The sequence below is a fragment of the Nicotiana attenuata genome, unplaced genomic scaffold (assembly GCF_001879085.1).
Source record: "Nicotiana attenuata strain UT unplaced genomic scaffold, NIATTr2, whole genome shotgun sequence".
Taxonomy (NCBI): domain Eukaryota; kingdom Viridiplantae; phylum Streptophyta; class Magnoliopsida; order Solanales; family Solanaceae; genus Nicotiana; species Nicotiana attenuata.
In genome coordinates, this window is record NW_017671024.1 from 214,103 (window position 1) to 229,665 (window position 15,563).

Below are 15,563 nucleotides of genomic sequence, written 5' to 3' on the forward strand. Positions count from 1 at the left end.
ATAAGGTTGGAAAGCGATCGAAATCGCTATTGAAATGAACTATGAACAAATTGTGAAATTATTGGTGTGGAAATGTGGAAGGGGAAACAGGAGAGATTGTAAACTTGTTGGTTTGATTGCTCTTTCTTTGTGGATTTGATTGTTGTTTCCATTACAATTACATGCTTGTTTATGGGTGAGGGATTGTATACCTGTTGGCTTAATTGTTCCCTCCTTGTGAATTTGACTGTCGCTTTTATTACTGCTACTTACTTGCTTATGGTTCGAGTTTACTTGGAGCAAAGTTTGTTCATACATACCGGTACAATTCAAGTGTACTGACGTCCCTTTTGCCGGGGGCGCTACATTCGTGTTATGATTATAGGTGGATCCGTAGCAGGTACTCTAGTCCACCGATCGCAGCTCCCCTTCGTCCTTCATCAGCTTTTTGGTGAGCCCCTTTCCTCTCGGGGCCCTGCGTGGCTCAGGCCGCTTGTTTTCGGAGTTTTATTTTTGATTTTGTGTAAGGTATAGCTGGAGCCTTGTTACCGGCAAATACTATATTATCCTGTTGTACTTTTAGAGGCTCCGTAGACAGTAGATGTGGGTTAGAAACTTGTGTAGATCCGTATTTCATACATTGGTAACGAGTTGGTGTCATTACTATTATGTAAGTATGTATGTGTTTTGTAAATTAAAAAGTGTTCTTAATTAATCATTTGGCAAAATCTTGGAATAATTGAGTAAGGAAACATGGGGTAACATGTGGGTCAGGAAAGGCATCTAGGTTCGCTTGGCTGGGGCTACCCGGTCGTGCGCCGGTCATGTCCCTCAAATTTGGGGCGTGACACGAAGCCACCCGCCGGGGAGCCTTACAGAATGTCACAACCCGAACTCGCCGAGCTTCGGAGACAGTTGACGGAAATGCTAGACACAGGGATCATTGTGCCCTCCAAGTCCCCATACGGGTCGCCTGTGCTATTCCAAAAGAAACATAATGGCAGCATGCGACTCTGTGTGGACTATCGGTCTCTAAACAAAATCACCGTGAAGAACAAGTACCCTATTCCGCTAATGGCAGACTTGTTCGATAGACTGGGTGGTGCGACGGTGTTCACCAAGATAGATCTGAAGACAGGTTATTGGCAAGTTCGGATTGCAGAGGATGATGAGCACAAGACGACCTGTGTGACAAGATATGGGTTATATGACTTCCTGGTTATGCCGTTCGGCTTAACTAACGCTCCAGCCACATTTTGCACCCTAATGAACCAAGTCTTCCGAGAGTGCATTGACGAATTCGTGGTGGTATACTTGGATGACATTGTGGTATATAACCAAACACTTGAAGAACACCTGGAGCACTTGCGGAAGGTCCTAGCTCGATTGCGGGAGCACGAACTATATGCGAAGCTGTCTAAGTGCTCCTTTGCTCAAAAACAGATTGACTTCCTCGGACATGTCATCGAGGAAGGGCGGATCAAGATGGACCAATAGAAAATTCAGGCTATCACAGATTAGTCGCCTCCTAAGGATATCCATGCCTTGAGGGCGTTCCTTGGCCTATGCAACTTCTATCGGCGATTTGTGAAAAATTACTCCCTCATTGCAGTGCCATTGACAGAACTCCTCAAGAAGGTCACACCTTGGGATTGGGGACCCAGGCGAGCGGAGGCCTTCAACAAATTGAAAGCGGCTATGTCTAGTAGCCTTGTCTTGGCCCTCCCTGATTTGGCCAAGCCATTCGAGGTACAAATGGATGCCTCCGACTATGCCCTTGGTGGAGTCTTGCTACAAGAAGGGCATCCTGTAGCGTACGAGAGCCGGAAGCTAAAGGATGCAGAGCGACGCTATGCCGCCCATGAGAAAGAACTATTGGCTGTCGTCCATTGCTTATGCCTTTGGAGGCACTATCTGCTGGGAACCCCGTTCGTGGTCAAGACATACAACACAACTGTTAGCCATTTCATGACCTAGCCGAAGCTGAATGGTCGACAGGCCAGGTGGCAGGAACTCCTAGCTGAATTCCACTTCAACCTGGAGTACCGAAGTGGGAAGACCAATCATGTTGCTGATGGGCTCAGCCGGAGAGATGATCTAGCATCGGTGTGCCTACTCGCCACCCTAAGGGGGAGTGAAGTAGCTACCACCATCAAAGACCAAATACAGGATCTACTCATCAAGGATCCTGCTGCACATTATTTGCTTGATTTGGTAGGACAAGGCAAGACTCGCAAGTTCTACATGGAAGATGATTTCCTAAAAGTGAAAGAGAACCGACTTTATGTTCCTAAAGGAGGAGATCTGCGAAGGACTCTTCTGGCGGAATGTCACGATACTCTGTGGGCCGGCCATCCCGGTGAAGAATGCACCATGGCATTACTTCGTCGTGCATATTATTGGCCTCAAATGGCCGATGACGTCGCCCATTATGTGAAGACTTGTCTAGTATGCCAGAAAGACAGGCCGGACCGCTTGACACAAGCGGGACTCTTGGAACCACTAACTGTCCCAAAGAGACCTTGGAGAAGTGTTCCCCTGGATTTTATCACCGGATTGCCCAAGGTCGGAGATCTCACAACTATCTTGGTTATGGTGGATCGGTTTTCCAAGTATGCTACCTTTATTGCAGCCCCACAATACATCTCAGCAGAGGATACAGCTCGACTCTTCTTCTCTCATGTCGTCAAATATTGGGGCCTGCCTAAAGACATTGTTAGTGATCGCGACTCACGCTTCACTAGCAACTTTTGGACCCAACTCTTTAAGTGCCTCGGGTCAAACTGAGTCACAGCTCAAGTTTTCATCCGCAATCTGATGGCCAGACGGAGCGGTTCAATGGCATACCGGAGGAATATCTCTGCCACTTTGTAACCGGATCACATAAGAACCGGGTGAAGCTTCTGGATGCTGCTCAATTGTGTTTCAATTCACAAAAGAGCTCTAGTACAAACAAAAGCGCTTTTGAAATTGTTATCGGACAGCAACCGCTACTCCCACACACCGTGAATGCACCAAACATGTCAAAATCTCCTCGAGCTGCTAGCTTCTCAAAAGAATGGAAGCAAAATTTGGAGATAGAGCGGAGCTATCTTGTCAAAGCCTAAAAGCGGATGAAGAGGCATGCTGATCAAAATTGTCGCTTTGTTGAATACCAAGTAGGAGACAAAGTGATGGTCAAAATTCTAAAGCGATACTTGTTTGCGGGGGTCCATGACCCTCGCCTATTTTAAAAATACATTGGACCCTTATCCATTGAAAGACGCATTGGGAAAGTTGCATACCTGGTGGATACCCCAGCTTGGTGAAAAATCCATCTCGTCTTCCATGTCAGTCTTCTGAAACCTTTTCGGGAAGACATGGAGGATCCTTCACGGAGCCAACTCACAATACCAAGTATTCGAGGCCCAAATTCAACGGGGAAAAGGCGTGCTGAAGCTATTCTTGATGATAGAGTGATTCACGCCTCAAGGAAAGATCACCAAGAGTTATTGGTGAAATGGCAGGGCTGTGATGCAGAGGAGAATACTTGGGAGAGGGGAACAAACCTCAAAGCCTGCAAGAGCCTAATTGATGATTATCTTGCAAGTAAGGCGCCGAGGACGTCGCCAACTCAGGTGGGGGAGAATGTCATGGGCGGCTTTCCAGCCATGCCCCATGACCCCTTGGACGCGTCCCATGGCATCCTAGCAAGCCTCCCAACGCCTAGCGCCACGGACGGCCCCGTGGTCTTGGCCGCGCCAAGTGACAAGTGCGCATGTGCCTCTGTCGCCCCACCGATATCCCTCGCCAGTGCCCAGCCGCAGGCAGATGCCAACAGCATCGCGCGTGCAGACGATGCCGCAGGCGCAGACCGTGATGCCAAAGACAAGGTTGCTGACGACGGACCTGTTTCTACCTTGGAGAAAACTAAGTCCTTTTCATTGTAAATATAGAGTAGTTATATTTTATGTACTTCCATTATGTTCCTCTAGCTTAGTTAGGTCTAGTCTTGTAACTTTGGTTTATCTTTTTAAGCACTATAGGGGATCAAGCAATCAAACTTTCTAGCAAGAAAATAATTCTCGGTACTGGTGTCTCTCCCCCTCGACACCGCGTTGCTTTCCTGTAATAGCTTTTATTAATGCAATCAAGCTTTTTTCCATTCTCAATTCTAATTTCGTTCTCACAATTGCTCTTGACATTGGTTTTCCCGTACGGCATTGACAATCTCGTCTAGCGTAAGGAGGGGACCTCAGTTGGTGGATAGCAACTGCACTGACATCAGTTGCCTGGTCTTACGCCGCCCTTCCATGGAATCTCAGGAAGGCGCCGCGTAACATTACTCATGAGTCTTACTTCTACTTATTTTAGAGCCCTTACTTTCTAAGGTGTTTCTCCAGTGCTGAAGTTTTTAGATGACACCCTCGCTAGTTTCGTCAATTAACACAATGTCATAAGCAAACAACATACACCATGGGACCGCATCTTGTATTTCATTGGTTAATCCATCCATTGCTAGGGTAAATAAGTAGGGGCTTATTACAAAATTCTGGAATAAACCCACTATTATAGGAAACTAGGAAAAGTAAATAGTGAATTCGACCAATCCATTTTATTTTATTTTTTTGTTCTTAAACTCCATATTCGATGAAACACAACAGAAGTAATATATAGTACTCCTATATTTACTGTACTTTTAGGCAAAAAAAAAGGAAAAAGAAAAAAGAAAAAGAACTTGAAAACTCTGGTGTAATGATATCTTAATCACGGAATTGACCTAGTAATACTAATAACCACAATTATTAGTAACCAGATGTAATGATCTGCAAGAAACGTCCTTATAGACATTTCATTTTAATTTTGCAGGGGTCAATTTCATGGTTACTTCCTCAACCCAATCCTCGTTTTCGTTAAAGTCAAGTCCTGCTTCGTTAACCGAATCAGATCCTTCCTTGAAACTACCCCATCCATTTCCTTATTATTATTCTTTAATGCTTTTCCATCAAATTTCAATCCACTATCTGCAGTTTCCCAAATACCCTAATTTCCATCGATCCATTCAATCGCAAAAGTTTTTTTTTTTAATCAAAGTTGCTGCTTCAATTCTGGATTTGATTTTGTACCTTGAAAACACAGAGATAAAAACAATGAAGAAGTCGAATTTTTTAAGAAGTTCAAAAGAAATGCTCACCAAGAGCTTCAATTCCGCCAAATGGTAATTTCGGTCAACTCCCCATAGCTGTTGGTTGATTTGAATTTATGTGATAGGCGTATTCATATTGATCTTTGTGAAATTTGATGCAGTAAGACGTCGTTAAAGCTAGCGTCATCAAGGTTGAAATTGTTGAAGAACAAGAAGGAAGTGGCAGTGAAGCAGATGAAAAGAGAAGTGGCGCAGTTGCTCGATTCTGGCCAGGACCGGACTGCCCGAATTCGCGTAAGTCATACTCTTCTTTATGCCGTGTAATTCTTCTCTGCCAATAAGGTAAAAAAAAACGAGCTTTTGCCTACTTAATTACATGTAATTATGTTCTTTGCTATGATGTTCTGTTGATTGAATTTGGTTGTCAGATAAGACTAACTTTGTATAAAAATTTCGTGATATGATCTTGATCCAATCATGAAAATTAGAAAGGCACATTGGATGATTAGATACTTGCAAGCGGACATTCAAATAGTTCGCCCTGTGGATACCATGCATTTGATGCACTTACTGAATAGCTGGCCTTGGGATCAGTAGTAGGATTCTGCTTTAGCTATCACAATGCTAGATAATTAGTGGCATATCAGAAATGAGGTGCAGTCTTGGCACTAGAGTAGCAGCCAAATGATGCATCTTTTGACTGTGTGCCAAAGCATGGAATATGCATGCTCGCCTGGGATACTTCAAGTGGTATCTTCACATCATAAAAACTTTACTTCTGCTAGCTTAAGTTATATTCTTGAATCTAATTGCAATGTCTGGTAAGTTCTATAGCTGTGGTTGGTAAGTTAAACATGTGTATGTGTGTGCGTGTGTGTATCTCAGATTTGGCTTTTGAGTATAATATCTCATCTATCTCATACTTTAATGTTAGGTGGAGCATGTAGTTAGGGAGGAGAAGATGATAGCAGCATATGATCTTATTGAGATTTACTGCGAACTGATTGTGGCACGCTTGCCTATTATTGAGTCACAAAAGTAAGTTGGTTTCGTGGATGATGTTTCTTTAGCATTATGTTAGTCTCTATCTGCATGAGATATGTGCATGACACAGCACCATGTTTATATGAAATCTCGCCTTACACTTGCAGTCAAATGTGATTTGCTTGTAGCTGGCCTATAACTCCTTTGATGAACTCAAACCCAAGAAAAAAATAAAATAATGTTGCTCGGACTCCTCATTTTGCTAGGTAGTCGCATGACTTAACTTTCCTTGTCTAGTCCAATTGTTAGTCTCACTGTAGTAATCTGTTAACTCTCTTTATCAAGTACTGCTCTCCCTGCCAGCTTTGATCTAAACCACAACAGGGAGAGGACAACTCTACTCTATCACTAGCTTCTTCTTAGACATATAGGAATTTGTTATCTTACTTATATTTTAGTCATGCTCTTTGTGTGATGGCTTCTCTGGTGTTTTGGATTTACTATGTGGATTGTAGTGATGATGGTGATGTTAGCCGTAGAATCATGACCTGATAAGGATATTTATAGCTGTGCATATCTTGATCTTTTAATATCTGAAAAACATCTCTTCGGTGTGAGATTTTGAGCTGAGCCCCCTTTGTCGACAAGACTATTAGCAGTTGGAAGCTGCAGTAAACTATTATTCTGTCCCTTAAACTAGCCAAAGTCTGTAAAGTCCATTCAACAGTGTTTGCAAGAACCTTTGTGAAGGGAATTCCTTTTTCTTTTTTCACATTTACTCGTCCCTGTTGAAGAATATATCCTTTCCATCACTGTTTTTATGTACTTTACTGTTTGATTTATTTTCCTGGCTCCCATCTTTTTACTAATCCAAATTGAGGGTGCTTTCTGCTATTTTACTTGGAATATCAGCTTTAGCAGTGGCAAATAAAGAAATGCATTCTGTTTCCCAGGATTAACTCATGGCTAATGATTAAGTGTGATACCTTTGAAGGGTTTTCATATGTTATTGTCTGTGATGAACAGAAATTGCCCCATTGACTTGAAGGAAGCAATTACCAGTGTAGTGTTTGCTTCACCAAGGTGTGGAGACATACCAGAACTTCTAGATGTGCGGAAGCATTTTACTTCAAAGTACGGAAAAGAATTTATCAGTGCAGCAATTGAGCTCCGTCCTGATTGTGGAGTTAGCCGCATGGTAAATTTGCAGTATCCCCGGTCAACAATTGAAATTTGACTTTTAATATGAAGATAATGAACTATTTATATTTCTCAAATTCAGTAACATAGTGCTCTTAATTATTGTCTTTTGGCTGTTGTACTTTAGTTGGTTGAGAAGTTATCTGCCAAGGCACCTGATGGGCAGACCAAAATCAGAATCTTGGGAGCAATTGCTGTGGAACATGGTGTTCAATGGGATCCTAAATCAGTAGAGGAGGCGGAGTCAGTGCCTCCAAATGACTTGCTGGTATGATACTTTTTCCATTGATGACTAAGATGGAGCAAGTTATTATGCGTTTACTGACTTCATTGGTCAAAATTGTCCAGAATGGATCCGGTAGTTTACAGAAGGCCGGTAACATCCATGAAGATCCTCCTCATTCTGAAGCTTCAGATGTGAGAACTCCACTCGATCACGGTAAGAGGCCTAATGCATCTCCAAATATCCCAGAGCAGAATGCGATGTCCTCACCAAGGACACAAAACTTTGTCTCTGCACATGGTGGTGGCAGAGGCATAGCACCATCTTCTAATTATCATCATGGAGGTGGTCCTTCAGGTTAGTATCATTCATATGCTAGAATACAACCTGTACAGTTTGGTTCTCCAACTGCAAATTTATGCTAATTATGGTTGTTCATGGCTCTTAGGGTTTAGAGATGAAGGGTTGGAAGCAGAGCAATCATTTCCTGCAGATGGTAATTTTTCTGTTGGCCGGCAGAATTGGAACATGGAATTTAAGGATGCTACCTCTGCTGCTCAAGCAGCGGCTGAGTCTGCAGAACGTGCAAGCCTAGCCGCCAGAGCTGCTGCAGAACTTTCAAGGTTTCCAAGGCAATATTCCTCAGAATCTCAGAGGTCTGAAGTACAGTCATCAGGAGGCAGTAGAGGACCAGGAATGTATGATACAAGTTCCCGTGAACAGTTTCACAAAGATTCATCAACCAGCTCTTTACCTGATAGAAATCCTAGGTTTCAGAATGAAAGGATCGATAGTTTGCAACAGGAAGATCTGGCTAGAGCGAGAAGACAATTTCATGATGATAATCATGGTACTTCAGTAGTTGGAGAACCAGGAAAGTATGGTACTTCAAGCATCCATGAACATTTTCCTAAAGATCCAGTGATCAGCTCTTCACCTGATAGAAACTCAAGGTTTCAACATGAAAGGACGGATGGTTTGCAACGTGATAATCTAGCTAGAGTAACAAGACATCACAATGAAAGTCATGGCACTTCGGATAGGCCTGGGTCACAAGTCTCCTCAGGTTCCATAGGCTCAATTAATAATGATAATTCATTCTCTAGCCTTGAAGAAGGTGATAGGTATATGCAGAAAAGCTTATCAAAAGAGGACAGTAGAGACAAAATGATTATGAAGAATGATTCAACTGGGAGAACTGAATCTCAATCCATGAGTAGCTTTGAGAATGATTCAACTGAGAACTTCAATTATTTTGGAGAAAAAACTACTTCAAAAGATCCCAAAATCAATTCTTCTGATTCTTATTTAAGCACTTCTGATTTTGGTGAAAATATTCCTCATTCTAGTCACCGAAGTTTTGGATATGATGCGACTAATGATGATGATCCGTATACTGGTGTTTACCAAGGTCATGTTCCCAGTGAAACCGTTAATAAGAATTCTCATGATTCTGCCTCTGTTGCTTTTGACGATTCTGGTTCAGAAGATGATGATCATATTAAGTTTGACTCGGATCCTGTGTATGATGACCAGCAGGCCAAACTTTATTTTCCATCACCAGAAAGGAAATCACCTACTTACGACTCCGCAAATAAAAACTCGTGGAGCTTTCACTATGACAAATCACCGGAGAAGTCTCCTTTGTCGTCAGAAATCTTTGTGGAAAGGCACTCTCCTCAATTATCTGAAAACTTGGTTGCCTCTGGTAACGATTCACGACTAGAGAATGTTGTGCCAACCTTTGACGATTCTGATTGTATGAATTCCGAAAGTGACAGCGAGATGGTCCGCTCCCCGATTGGGAGGTCAAAAGATATTCAAAATGTGTCGTATGAACATGCATGGAATCATGACTCACCAAGATCCTCCTCCTTGTCCGACAAAATGGTGTCCGGAGGAGTGCAAAGACAAGTTAAAGGTGATAAAAGTGACTCACTTAGTTTCAGTTCAGAAGATGAGCATAAGCATAAAAAATCCCAAGATAGAAAGGACGACGGCAGTGCCCCAGCTTTGCCCGGGACACAGACAGATGATGGTAGTTTAGCTTCTTCAGTTTCTGGTTTCGAAAAGGAATTGACATTTGGGAAGTTAACAGGTGGCCTTAAGCACAAAGGTCATATCCCTCCACCTTACATAAGGAGCCAGTTAAATAATGTTTCATCTTCAGTAGAGGAACCTCAGGAAAGTCCCGAGTTGAGGTCACAAGCTGTTGCCCCCCCTAAGAGTTCCGTTGGTTTAGGAGTGAGGATGAAAAGAGACGAGAAGTCAAGCTCAAGATTGGAAGGCACCCGTTCTGATTCAGATACTGACAGTTCTGGTGAGGATTTTTCACAAGAGACTTCAAGTTACAGACAAGAAACAGGAAGAAAAGTTAATACAAAACATGCGGTCTTACGAGGTTCAACTACATATTTTGATTCTGATAGCAGTGATTCCGAGGTTGGTCCTAAAGAGCAATCTCTTGCTGGTAGAAGTCAATTGGGTAGTGGATTCTCTCGTAGGACTAAAGCCTCTTCCTCCAGCTTAGATACAAACTTTTCCTCTAAGTTTAAAATGAGCTACGAGGCAGCTGTTAATACCGACTCGGGTTCAGACAGAAAATCCAGCAGGAACTCATTCAGTGCTAAAGTACAGGAAACCCAGAAACCTGTCATGAATTCTTATGTTGCTGATACACAAGTACCGCAGAGACTGACCAGGAATTTTTACAGTGGTGAGATACATGAAGCCCCATCAGATAAAAGGAAGAGTTCGGAGCAGCCCAGCGTTAGACCCACAGTTTCAAGGCCTAATTCACAGCCCAAGATCACATCACAGGAAGGGAGTCGGAAGTCAAGGGTGGAACAACCATCAAGCTCTACCCAAACGTCAGCAACATCAGGTAGCAATGATGCTCTAAAGGCACCAGCCTCGAGTGGGAACAAATTTTCCAGAGAGGATAGTATGAATAAAGCTAGTCATGTACATCCAAAGCTGCCTGATTATGATGATATAGCTGCCAAACTGCAGGCGCTTCGAATGAATCCCAAGTAAGATTGTCTTTTAGCTTTGTGTACGTCAAAATGGAGACAAGTTTCTTACAGTATGTTTCATACCTAAGAGATTCCGATACAATAGAGTATTTGTTTATAGTTTGCAAAAAAAAAAACAATTCCTTCATTCATTTGATATAACAATAAGTTTGGTTTATATGAAAACTTGAAGTTATACTGTGTGGACGACTCAAACGTTTTCGTTGTAACTTATCGATATTCATCTGAAAATGACTTGCCTTGTACTCCAGACAGGTATGTTTTTCTGTTTTATAGTTGATTCATTATTTACCAAACTTAACCAAATTAAAAGGTAAAAATAGCACGGTATAGCCAGTTTTCGGACTGGTCAATCAAAAATAGCCGGCATTTACCAAGTCAATGAAAAATAGCCACCGTTTTGCTGCAATAGAGACCGGTCCAGCATAATATACCGGAGTTCGGTGCACTTGTGTATGAACTCCAGCATATTATGCTGGACTGGTATACTTTGCTGGCACCAGTATAATATACTGGAGAATGGAGCACTGATGCTCCAAACTCCAGTATATTATACTGGACCAATATACTTGTTGGAACTCCAGTATATTATGCTGGAGTTCTAGTGTACTATCCTGGAACTCTAGTGTAATATGCTGGAACTCCAGCATAATATACTGGAGTATTTTTCGGGTTTTGAACAGTGTTTTCGCTCAGATTTATCTTTACATAAAAAGTGGCTAAATTTCAATTACTTTTGAAATTGGGCTATTTTTGAACGACCAGTTGTAAATCTGGCTATTTTAAAATTTTCCCAATTAAAAGCCGTGGTAACAAGTCCAGAATGTTTGTCATTTATGAAAGGGATAGTGAGGAAATGCCCATATGCTACACAGGCCCCAACCTAGCATAACGTTATCTTTTGTATTTTTCTTATTTATAGTTTTATATCGAGTGCTTACTACCTATGTACTAATACATAAAAAAAAAAAAAAAAAAAAAAAAAAAAAAAGTGGATATAATTAAAATACAAATGTGGATATAATTAAAATTCGTGTTGCATGACCTAAACATAAAAAAGATAGAACTCGAAAGTCATGACAAAGCAATGAATATTGATCAATAAGCCATTTCCTATGGGCCAGTAAAAGTCTGTAAGGAAAAAACATAAATAGGCCATATTTAAGAAAAAATTTCAGTTACCTAAACGCATTCAATTCCAAAAAAAAGAAAATTCAAAGCAGTTCCGTTTCTTCTCCTTAACTTCCTAAATTAGCGCTGAACTATATGAAGAGATTAATGTGTTTTCTGTTGCTATGTGCATATATGAGATTAGTAGACTCTATTTCATTTTGGAAGACATAGCTTATATTTATTTTCTAAAACTTTTATGAATCTTATTTGTTGCAGATTAACATGACTCTCCAACTTTTTGTCAAACAATATTGAATTGTACATTATGCGTATACAAATGATATAATTATATATACCATTGGTATAAAGTTTTATTATTTGCTGTATGTCAATATAATTTTTTATACAGTATAATGATGATATTAATAGTTTTTTTTATATACAATATATATATATATATATATATATATATATATATATATATATATATATATATATATATATATACATACACGCACACGCACACGCACACAAACACAATTATAATACTATGTATATATTTAATTATCTACTATTATTACATTAAAAAATAATATATACATACAATGGCTGAAGGATACAGTATACTCTGTATATTAATATACTAAAAACACCATTGTAATGGACTCTATTTCATTTTGGAAAACATATCTCATATATATATATGACATATTTTATTTATACTATTCATATAAATATTCAAAGTACTAAAAATATTCTCAGACTATTTGAATGCTAAAATAAAGGAAAGAAATTTAGAATAGAAAAAGAGAGTGATTTGAATGCTAATTCAAGCAACTAAAATTTAGAATAGAAAATATGAGGAGAGAGAATATAAAAGATAAATAAGGATAAAACTAATCCCATAATTTATGTTATTCATTAATTGTTTCCATAAATCTTTACGGTATGCTGATATTGTAAAAGAATGTGCTATAAATGGAATAAACAAAAATTAATACCATTATCTTAAATACTTTTTAAAAGATGCCCCGTAGTGTATTTTTCTCATTTTTTTTTATTTTTTTACAATACAAACAAAAAAGTGGATATAATCACAAAGTCGTGTTGCATGACCACGAAACACTATAAAATTAACCCGAAAGTTATGGTGAATCAATGAGTATTAGTCACTAGGCCGTTTCCTATGGACCCATGATAAATTAGGCCAATTGGAGTACGTCCAAAAAATTCTACATTATCATGTACTAATACATGTTTTATGGATGGTTTTTCAGTTGTATCGCTATTTGACTTCAGTTATTTATGTTATTCCGCTTTTGAGATTATTTCTTACTATTATTGAAGTTTATTTTTGAATATTGAATGTTGGTTTGCCTAACAACTAGTGTTAGACGTAATTACGGTTCCGGTGAGATTTTAAGTCGTGACATTAACCAAAGTTCAAGATTAATGTACAAATAGATACGGAAATTTGAATGGGTAGGACAATAACATATATGTGACTTGACATTAATGTCATAGCAAAATCAGGTTATACGTACATTTTATAACCATCTTTGTAAGCTTATTAGCAAAGATTTAATTCTTTCCTGACACGAAGATTTTGAAATGGTATACCATTGATGTAGATTTTTTTTTTCAAATGAATCAAAATCACAACTGATTGTCACACCTCTTTTTTTACACAACTAATCCGAAGGATAATGTATAAGGGAGTTTTTCCAATTAAAGTGACATTATTCGAAATGGGATCATTTATTTATTTTTTAGAGTCGCCACTTGGGATAGGATGGACTTGTGGTGTCCCAAGTCACCGATTTAAACTTAAATCCCAAATCGAGGAAAATTGTCGACTTCCCAATTGGAGTCTGCGAACCAGAAATTCTGAATAAGGAATTCTGTTGACCCGAGGGAAGGTGTTAGGCACCCCCGGATCCCGTGGTTCTAGCACGGTCGCTTAAATTATTATAAATGGCTAAAATCTAATTCTTATACATGTTCCAACCTATAATGTAATTTTAAAATTACTCACCGCTTTTAGTTAATTTTTACGAAAGTGAACGTCGTTTAAAAACGTGTCTTTGGATCACGCCACATGAAATGCACCCGGATCCTCGACACATTCTTATTCAACGTTTTGGGACTTGGATTTGGGTTGCATGAAATGCACACCCGTATTTAGGAAGGTAAAATTATTAAAAGCGCGCCTAAAGCGGCTAACGAGTTATTATCTTTGCAGGAGGCCGTGAAATTCGCTAAACGGCACGCCCCAAATTCTAAGTATTTTTAGTTAAGCATTAATGAGGGCCCCGCAACTTATGCATTTTTGTTTGGCGAGGCTCATCTCACTTTTATTTAAAGGCCAGCCTAAAGCAAACTACGATTTTCTATTTATTTTTTGTCTCTAAAAAGGGCTTAATTAATTTGCATTTATAAATTTGGGCCTCGAGTTCAAGTCCGAATTCAAAAAAAGGGAGGACCCTCTTAATTTGAACCCGCTACCTAACTCGAAAACCTAAATTTATATCGCAAATTAATCCCCATATTCCTAATGTAATTTTAATGGATTTTTAGCTTCCAACGGTTTTGGGCCTTGGAAGTTTGGCCCAAGAAGAGGGAAAATACAGCTTATGCTGAAACTGGACCAGCCTTGGGCTTCTTATTATGACACTAGGCCCAGATTGGTAGTGCAATTTTATCTTTAGTTGACATTAGACCCAATTCATACTCAACGTTCAGGATTTTGGGCCTCCGCGAGCCCACTATTAGAAGTAGTAAACAGAGCTTCAGGAAACTGCCCCATTGGGCCCGCCAAATTGCGTTTAGTAAACATAATTGGACTCTCTTCAAGTTTAACCAAATCAATGCACGCTGAGCCTAAATCCAAACATATTCATCCGAATTGAAATGCTAATTTTCATGGAAATACTAATTTCATTATTACTTTGTGTTGTTTCTAAATTCAACTAACTCAATAAGAACGAACCAGGCTTGATTTTATTCCCAAAACTCAGATCCTTTTATCTACTTCTCTACTAAGGGTTAAAACTGGAAGCATAGGCTAAATTTGGCAAATTAATTCTGCATGTGATTGTCAAATATATCCACCAAACAATTAAATTACAGAGTTCAATTGTTATGACCTCCAAATCTAACTAACATGGCTTATTTAATACTCTAAGTGAGGTATTGATTACAGCTATACCTGAGACGTCAACAATTCAAATCCAAAACAAGATAACCAAATTCTACACTTGAATTGATGACTAGCATTTGAGTGGATAAAATTCAACTAAAATGAAAGAGGAGAAGTCTGAGAATTACGCCCTGCTTAAGTCAATAGCTAAACAAATGTATCAACTCACAGTCCATTGTTTATATTAGTACAAACCCAAAGTTAAACTAGATCTAACAACTATATATCAATTAGCTATCTAAAAATCAACAGAAAATGAACATAGATCAGGAATAGAGTCATGAATATGTTTCATTCATTCCAATCTCAAAGTTACATTGAGGCAGAGTTGAGGATGTACCTGGAGTCAAAACAAAGAGAAAGAAGAAGGAGTCAGCAGCGGCAAGGGGAGCAACCAGTAGTCGAAATTAACAGCACAGGGTGGATTTTGGACTCAAAATAACATCACAAAGTCCAGGACTGGATGACAGGAGAATAGCATCAAATATGATCCAAACAGACTTGATCAACCCCTAATTGACTCGAAATCAGACTCAGGACAGCTTTTGAGTTTCAGCAACCAAACACAATGAATTCTCAAGCTATTTCTATCCTTATCTAGGCTGGAAACTCAAATCAATGATCAGAACTTGAAACTAAACTGTGAAATTTAGTAGAATAACATTTTTTGGAGTTTTATGCTCTTTTTGGTTTTTTACTTTTAAG

The 15,563-nt window shown here is 39.5% G+C and overlaps 1 protein-coding gene across 1 annotated transcript; it reads left to right on the forward strand.

Annotated features, from left to right (window-relative positions):
* Positions 1 to 4,775: 4,775 nt before the first annotated feature.
* On the forward strand, positions 4,776 to 10,796 carry LOC109205332 (dentin sialophosphoprotein-like). The gene is made up of 7 exons (XM_019368038.1): positions 4,776 to 5,176; positions 5,266 to 5,398; positions 6,039 to 6,142; positions 7,115 to 7,286; positions 7,416 to 7,556; positions 7,637 to 7,868; positions 7,960 to 10,796. Exons 1-7 carry the CDS (start codon positions 4,839 to 4,841, stop codon positions 10,545 to 10,547), a joined length of 3,708 nt encoding a protein of 1,235 aa, XP_019223583.1. The 5' UTR covers positions 4,776 to 4,838; the 3' UTR covers positions 10,548 to 10,796.
* Positions 10,797 to 15,563: the final 4,767 nt, after the last annotated feature.